At 32.1% G+C, this 8,763-nt stretch overlaps 1 protein-coding gene across 1 annotated transcript; it reads left to right on the top strand.

Annotated features, from left to right (window-relative positions):
* Positions 1-137: 137 nt before the first annotated feature.
* On the top strand, positions 138-8,671 carry rogdi (rogdi atypical leucine zipper). Its single transcript, XM_028174645.2, has 7 exons — positions 138-286; positions 368-439; positions 512-643; positions 867-1,024; positions 1,722-1,842; positions 1,918-2,127; positions 5,692-8,671. Exons 1-7 carry the CDS (start codon positions 251-253, stop codon positions 5,758-5,760), a joined length of 798 nt encoding a protein of 265 aa, XP_028030446.1. The 5' UTR covers positions 138-250; the 3' UTR covers positions 5,761-8,671.
* Positions 8,672-8,763: the final 92 nt, after the last annotated feature.

Below are 8,763 nucleotides of genomic sequence, written 5' to 3' on the forward strand. Positions count from 1 at the left end.
TTGAGTCAGAACTCATATCTGCCATCTAGTGAGTTTATTAGATCATTAATGCCTAAAAGTTACAAAAATGACGTCGCCACAGGAGTAAGATGACGCTAGTTGTATGTTATTTTCCTTTGTATGGGAGTTGCACCCCCCTGGCCTAAATTGTGATTTTAGTTTTGTGAATGACTGATCCCGAACAGTGAATAGAGACAATTTTTTAAAACAACATTTACACCTATTTCAAAGTTTTAATAAATTTATTGAAATGGGTGACAACGAAAAAGAAGAAGCCGCTAATTTAGTGCGTTTGCTTTGTTTTAATTCAATAATAGCAGGCCTTGAAATAAAATGGTTTAATTACACGTACGTATATTGTTTTCAGAAAGAAGAGTTTGAATGGGTTCTTCGTGAAGAGGTTCATGCTATATTACACCAATTACACACAGTTTTAGTTGTAAGTAAGAATATATTTCAAAATATTTTAATCACTATTGCCATGAACCTAAATTAAATTTAATTTCCGCAGGAATGTGCTCACAGGTTTCCTGTACCATTGTATGGTAATGAAGGCCAAAAACAGGATAAATTTATTTTGACATCACAACCTGAGCAGTTAAAGTGTATTGTGACCCTCACAGGAGATAGCATAACTCATGCAGTAAGTAACTGGTGTTAGATATTTTAAAAGATCAATAAATTTATGCTCATTGTAGTTCAAGTGAAAGTAATAATGCAATAATTATTCTTTTATGAATTTGGCAACCAATAGTATACTCCCTTCATTATTAAAAGTTATCATCAGGATAATATTTAATAAAAATGTCTTAACTACAGACTATGTTGCATAACTCTTAATGAAGCTTAATGTGTTCTTTGTTCAGGATATAAGTTTCAAGGTCCTCCGTCAAATGCACACAATATGCCGTACCTCAATCAATCAAGATGGACCATGGAAACTTCAGCAGATACAAGATGCTGCAAACCATCTCCAACAAGCTATAGGCTATATTGATAATGTGGACAAACATTATGTTTTTCGGTGAGTTAAATAAAAAATCTATGGGAAAATCAGTTTATCATACATAAAAAGAATCCATAATACATATATGTTATTTATGCATGTATGATTTTAATTTTTTTTATTAAACTTATAAGTTATATGTAGATAAATAAGAAAATAAAATTGTACAAATTAGTGTTCAGCTATTAAGTATTTGTTTACAGATAGACTTAAAAACGGGCAAAAATGCCACATTTACAAACAAGATGATGTGCAAAACAATAAAACCACATTTTTATTACAATCAAATTTTGATTAAATTTAAAGCAAGTAATTTGAATACCTTATCCTGAAGGTCAAACTGTATTGTGATTTTGATAAAAGATATTACAGTTTCGAAGTTCCCAACAATACATTTTTTATTAAATTAATTTTATTTAACTTTGTCACATATGTAAGCATGTAGATGGCACATAGCCTGAGAAATAATCATTGTCAATCATTATCAATCAATTTATATAAAACGTTTTTATACATCTTTGGAATTTCCAAGCAGAGGCAGCTCACAGCCCACACAATGTCAACTTTTAGCCTTCCTCTATTCAAATCGAAACAACTCATTATTAAGTAGGAAAAATTATTCAACAGTACTAATTATAACAGTACTTAGAAAAGATAATATTTACAAAGTATTTGAATCCCATCTATCAAGCATTAAGTATATTTAAATTTTTAGATCATCAGAAGAAGTATTACATATAATTCAATGTCTTATTGGCTCTTTACAAAGAGCTCGGACTGCCTTAGTATTACCCAAAAAAAAAGCAATTGATGAGCTCATGAAGAGTCGAAATATGGTATGTTAAATATAAATTTTAATTTATTGGTTTGGTTTATTTAATTCACAACTAAAGAACATTTTTAACTTCCAGAAAGCTCTTTCACCAAATCTGCCTGAAGATTTAGCGATATCATTTTACATACAATCTCATAAATTGATATTTGTGGCGTACCATATTAGTTTTGTTCATGGTACCATGAGGATTGATTCATGTCAAGCCGACTGTGCAGTGCCTTGGCTAAGTGATGTACTATTTATGCTGACAGCTGCATTACACATGTGTCAGCAATTAAAAGATAAGGTGAGAATGCACTAATTTAATTATATTTAGTAAAACGTACTATGAGGCTTTAAAATCTAAATATGCCCACACTAGAAGACATTTACATGTTAGTTAAATTGTCTTGACAAAATAAAATATTAAGAAATGATTGATAGAAATACTTAAGTATCTAACTGCAAGGCCTATTCCTACCGAATGTCCATATTTCATGAACCAAATGTGACAGTTCTCTTGGATATCAGAAAACCCTGTATCCATTCTTTGACTTCTATCATACGCAGATCAGGATCATGAAGATATGTAATTCAGAAAATCATTGTCGAGATAGCTCTTCATATGTTTCAAATAAGTGAGAACTAAATAGTGATAATACTAACCTATAGTGTCTACTATGTTTTATTATTGAATTAACGGAGTTTATTATTTAATTAATTTAAGCTAGCAGCTTAAGCAATGTGTTGAGTACCATATTAGTTCTGTAAAGTGTCTATTCATCATCGGCACTTCAAAATTCCTTTAAAGGAGAATAAGTACCCTCACCAACACACTACACTAAGAAAACCAAGTGTAAATGTTAAGGGGTCGTCGAAAGAAAGCCAATCGCTGTGGAGACAGTGGTGCTGTATAGGTCAAAAGGGTGCCCTGCCCTGTTTGGGTTGAGCTACACCGTGATCAAATCAATTTTTTTAGCTCCAGTAGTGTCTAGTATTACAACGCTATATCGAGGGGTGTAAGACTATTTGGTTTAGGCGACATTTTGGCAACTTTACTGGAGAGCCATTTAAAGGTTAAAATTTCTAAATAATATCATAACAAAAAAATTCTTCAGCTATTTGAATGTAATAAACTTAATTGAAGCTCAAATAAAAACATCGATGCTAATACAATATAAAACGCACCTTTAATTACAAAGATAAATGTCGCGTATTGTTTATTACAAATTAAACCTTTGATTGCAAAGATAAATATGGCTTAAACCAAATAACTTTTCACCCTTCGATATGTCTCCAGAGTCTGAAGGTGAACCAAAAGCTCATTGGAAAATAGGTAGCTGCGTTTTCTGGGTGTTATGCCAGATAACCGCACTCAATAGACAAAAAGATTAGAGTATATATAGTATGAAAAGTATGTTTTATTTATTTATTATATATTTGTATGTTGAGATGTCGGCTTGTAATAAAACCACCATCACTCTTACTCTAATTGTCGTGAAAGGCGAATAAGGGATTCACCGGAGAATGGGCAACAGCGTTCTTTGAGTATTTAGTGGTAGGGTTTATTGTAAGCCAGTAGGGGTAGATATCACAATCTCGCTTATATCTGCCGGAAACCAATTACGCGTTCCGGATTAAACGATGGGGTATCCGATATGTACTTGTTACAAGTAATGCCTGTGGACCGGTAACGACTTCACACCAAACAAACAAAAGACATAATCGTTTTATATTTTATATACAGTTTTATTATTCTTTGAAATGATCAGTAACAATACTCGTATAACGTTATAGAAATACAAAATGAAATAGTAAATGAAACAGTCTGAAGGAACACGTCATTCCCATACAATGCTATCTGTTAGGTAATCGTAATATCCATTCGCCTAGTAAATGTACATATCCTATTATGTTAATGACCTGTATTCAGAAAGAAATAAATCAATTCACTAAATTCAACAATATAAGCTGGGTACTCACCTAGCCGTGTAGCACGTAACGTAACAGATACTGTATCCAGTGAGTACGTAGGCACGAGCCCGCTGCGAGCCGCTCGCGGAAGGAGCGCAGCAAGCTCGCAGTGACCCGCCGAGTGGCGGTATCACTGCGAACACAAAGGCTGCTCGCAGTGTGCTCGTGGCAGCTCGTAACTAGATACGCTGTGGACCGTGGACAAGCCGTACCCACTTGCAGGTTGATACAGTATCTGTTACGTTACATGCTACACAGCTAGGTGAGTACCCAGCTATACGTAACAAAATTAGCTACAAATTTATGAAACGTTGTCGTTGTCTTGGTTACTAATCAATCACTTATCAGATAGCAGTTTGATTGCGTATGCTGATGTTTTATCACCATACGCGCGGTGATGGACGTATGTACACAAGAATGATAAGGTAATACCTTGTCTATTGTATTACCTTCCTGATTGTAATAGTTTGAATCACGTATCTGAATGTTCAGCTTTTATAAATACAACTAGGAATCACTTTTTTTATGTATATATCTGCCGTTTTGGCAGATGTTGGTTATTTTGGCTTCACCTTGACTGGTGGGAGGGGAAATGGGGCTTAGTTGAAAAGAACTGGCTAACGTCTGTCCTAAGAACAACAGTGCTTCGCTGAATCTACCACCGGATCAGAAACGCAACCCATTGCTTGGATCCAGCGAGAAACTAAGTTGATTATGTACACATGTACATAATCAACTAATTAAGGGTTAAGGAACCAAAAATAGGGAAATCGCTTACACTTTTAAAGCTTTGAAGAGGTAAGGAGGTTACAAGAGCCCATAGAAATCACAACGTTAATGCCGCCAGCCACCCATTATGTGAAGTAAGGTGAAAGTCTTAAATGTATTGTAGCTTTACCACACTATAGACAACAAAGCATGACTGCTTCGGGGCAGAAATATGCAGGACGGTGATGCCTACCCGTGCAAAACTACAACACACTCTATCGCAGTTGACGATAGTAGTCATAAAACCGCTACCTGCTACTTTAATACCCATTCTCCGATGAATCGTTTAGTGATTTATTATGACCACCAACAGAAGAGATATAGCGGTGTTATTCAAGACAGACATTAAACCCCGAAATAATGGGTAATACACAACCTAAGAATTTCTTTCCTTTATGAAATATTGGCGGCCCGCTCCGGCTCCGCTCGGGCCCTAACAAAAATTTCAACGATATTTGACGTTGTTTTATTTTTTTAAATAAAAGAACACTTATTGTGGCATAATTATAATAGTTAGACATATGCTGTCGCGACACTTTTTGTAAATAATAATGTGTTCTACAAAGTCGTAGTACATTATTTTATTCCCTCATCAATAGTTTTCGGAGGGCACGCGATGTAAATAATATTTTAGGTAATTTTTTTACACCTTGGGTTACATTATTGGAGTTTTAGTAAGGATTCCTAATTTTTTTCAGAAAATATTTTAGCCCATATCACACGGGAATAGTGTAGCTTCCAAACGGTGAAAGAATTTTTCATATCGGTTCAGTAGTTTCGGAGCCTATTCAATACAAACAAACAAACAAATATTTCCTCTTTATAATATTAATATAGATTGGATTGTTTTTCTTTTCTTTACAAGTTTGTGAAATTCGTCGAACTTTAACATTTCTATTCTTCGTTTTCATCAAATTATTACAAGATAATGAAATTAAGCTCTGTTGAAACCATCTGTTTCATTGAACTGGATACTGACTGATGTTCATATCTTCAGCTTTGCAGTGTTTTGACGCGTCAGCTGCTGAATCGTAATTTTGCGGTATGCATTAATTATTTTGTGTGCGTTTTCATTACAGGAAATGTTTTGAAAAGTTTCTAGTACTGAATGCAATCTCTCATTTTTCAGTTATGTGTTTTCTCGCAATACAAAGACTTCACAGTGGGATCAAGATCTGCCTCGATGGTGTTTAACTGAAGGTTAATGTATCCCCTACCGTCGGGTATTACCATATAAAAAACAAAAAACTTATTTACGTAAGTGTATTTATTTAGTTATAGTTATCCAAGTCCATTGTTGATATTCTTGTTGAGTATGTTGTAATATAATGTAAATTATTGAACTTTAATCATATTTATAGGAGAATTTAACTTTGTAGCACTTATTTTATGTGATATGGAGAGATCAGTTCTGTAATATTTATCGGCATTGATCAATCCTCTTACAGTATTGCCAGATTGTGTAAGAAGTTCATAACAAGGCTTTGTTACTTCATGAATAATATAAAGGAATTGAATTTTATGAATTTCGAAATTTGAAGGCAATAAAATAGTATATTAATAACTTTGCATTAGGCGTTGTTAAAAGCCAATAAGTAGAGATATTTCAAGCGAACTTTAATAAATGCTTAATTTTAAAATTTTAATAACACGGAGGCTATACTTCAAACTTAATATTTAAATAATAAAATATATTATTTTTTAATGAATATAGTTGCACTACTTAGATCTGAAAGTATATTACGTAGAACAATAAGTACATAAAATTTAACTGAGAAACGAAGAAGCTTCGAAGTTTATGTCATCAAAGCACATTAGTGACACTTAAGAAAACTTTAAGTCACACTGTATGTTTATATCTATGTATGCGCGTCAAGTTTGTTTTTAATTGCTTCTGTTATCAATATATTGTCAAAATCCATTTATATTATCAGAAATAGTTTTGGTTAATTACTGTAGTTATATATATTAATCCAGACTTTAAAAAAATGCATGTATTACTATTATATACTATTTTACTGTGAATCTTATTATCGCATTCTACAAAGCAAAAGATATAATCATTAAATGAAATCAGACAAATAAATATTCACTTAAAACATTGCTTACGGTTCTGCACGAAAACATTTGTATTAAATAAAAATTAATAAATTGTTATTTAAAAGGAATTCGTGATAACAATTCCTCAGTATTCGTTATAATTGTCACACTTGTATTATAAATAAATAAACAAATGTATAATTTGCATTTAAAATTAGTTGATAGTGAAAAATAATTTATTTTTAAATTTATGGGAAATGTTGCACCTTATTTAAAATATTTGAAGAAAAGCCAAATAAGATCTAGGTTTAAAAATATTCGAACTGAAAATGTAGAATTTCTATTTACCTAGTAGTTAAATAGTAACACGCAATTCTGTCTCAAAGTGAAAGGTATTGAAGTGACGTGTTTACATTTTTGAAATCCAGATATACATAGTAATAAGAGTACATTGGCAACTCATCATTCATTATTATTCAGAGTTAAGTTCTTGTTGATACAAGTTGGTACTTTTTATTCGTTTGTTTTTAACTGTAGTGTAAAATATCTAAATACGTCAATAATATGTACAGTCATGGCAACACCGCATTGCTTTTTCATACCAAAAAATAAATGATTCGTAGAATTTAATTTTCATTATTAAAGCCACAAATAAATAAATAAATTAGTAGTGAATAATAAAAAAACTACACATTTATTCTTAAAAAACTGTTTTTTTTTTTCAAATACGCAATAACATTTAATAGTAAATCACACTATATAATATGGCAAAACCTACAAGAATCCATAAATTAACATTAAATATGTAATAAGAAACAACAAATTACTACTTTTTTATTTTACGTATAATATAAATTACTCTAAGCTGACTGCATTGCATGAGAGAAAAAGAACTATTTACGTGTTGATGTACAGTAGCAGACTGAAACATTGATAACCTAAAATGTAGTTTCGCTTTTAAACGCAAAAACCGCAAAGAAACAAATTGAGTAGTGGTCTGAATTTGGGTTAATCGCTCCTGACTAAGTAGGTAGTCTGCTGATTCTGGACTTCCTACTAGTTAATCGGGACGTTCCATTCAGTATCATGTTTTAACTAAATTTTAATCCGGCTTATTTGGTTACTAAGGCTCTTTCTTAGGCGGACGCCGTTGTATATCAATATAACTTTCTTTACAGAAATTAACGACGGTATTTGTAAAGTTCAAAATCTTGTATTTTTTCACTACTTACAAAAAATGGCGGGAAAAGTATTCAACAGCCTCAAAAAAGTAGCTTTGGTATTTTTAATTATGATCAAATTACAGATTAGGTAATAAATGTTCATGATTAACGTGTCTCTTACCGTAAAATGAAACACCTAGTAATTATTCGTTATTTAGTAATAATTTCGTTTTATTTTAGTCAAAATCAATCTTAATGTCGAATCTTTGCCAGAAACTTAAAAATGATGCTGGGTCATATCTCACGAATTGCTTGAAACTTTTAAAGTATATGGAGATTGAGTCTTTATGCCTTTTATATTTTATTATAAGTTCGTACAGATACTAAACTTACTATAAAGATACACTTGATTTAACAATTATAATTATTACCACGTCTATCCGGTTCTAAAATGATCTCCCACAATGTTTCCCGAGCGTTATCCAGGCTGTGTTCCAGGCTTTGCTGATGCCGTTCGCAACAGTGACCGAGCAAATAGCTTAAACCTGATCACAATAATTATCAATATAGAGCAAACACTAATAATATATGACTCTGATGCTAAGACTAATAATATGTGATATGGAAATCAAATTAAATACTGATTAACTTTTTATTCTGCACCTGTATATCACACAAAAGACTTACTAACTACTTGCTTTCTCAACTTCTGTTTGGTAGAAAAAGTGATGCTTCTAAGACTTGCCTAGGCTGTATTTGATTGATTTTACTTTCACATGTTTGACAATAAATATTATATTAGTATTATTAGGTAGGTAGTCTCAAGACTATTATATCTACACTTATTACTGCAAAAAACTGGTTATTTGTGACTGTGTTGTATTTTAATAAATAATAAAGACCGTTTATTGTTATTTTCTTTTTTTTCCTTGTCGTATCACTCTTGTGAGAGCGGTCATGGTTGTCAATCAGTATCATTGCTGTGGGCAGATGTTAAG

Source organism: Bombyx mandarina, chromosome 10, assembly GCF_030267445.1.
Source record: "Bombyx mandarina strain Sakado chromosome 10, ASM3026744v2".
Taxonomy (NCBI): domain Eukaryota; kingdom Metazoa; phylum Arthropoda; class Insecta; order Lepidoptera; family Bombycidae; genus Bombyx; species Bombyx mandarina.

Excerpts from the sequence above, each read along its gene's own strand:
- rogdi (XM_028174645.2), top strand. The coding sequence starts at position 251 with ATGGGTGACAACGAAAAAGAAGAAGCCGCTAATTTA. Across the intron at positions 287-367 it reads AAGAAGAAGCCGCTAATTTA|AAAGAAGAGTTTGAATGGGT; the intron begins GTGCGTTTGCTT and ends TATTGTTTTCAG. Across the intron at positions 1,025-1,721 it reads GACAAACATTATGTTTTTCG|ATCATCAGAAGAAGTATTAC; the intron begins GTGAGTTAAATA and ends TTAAATTTTTAG.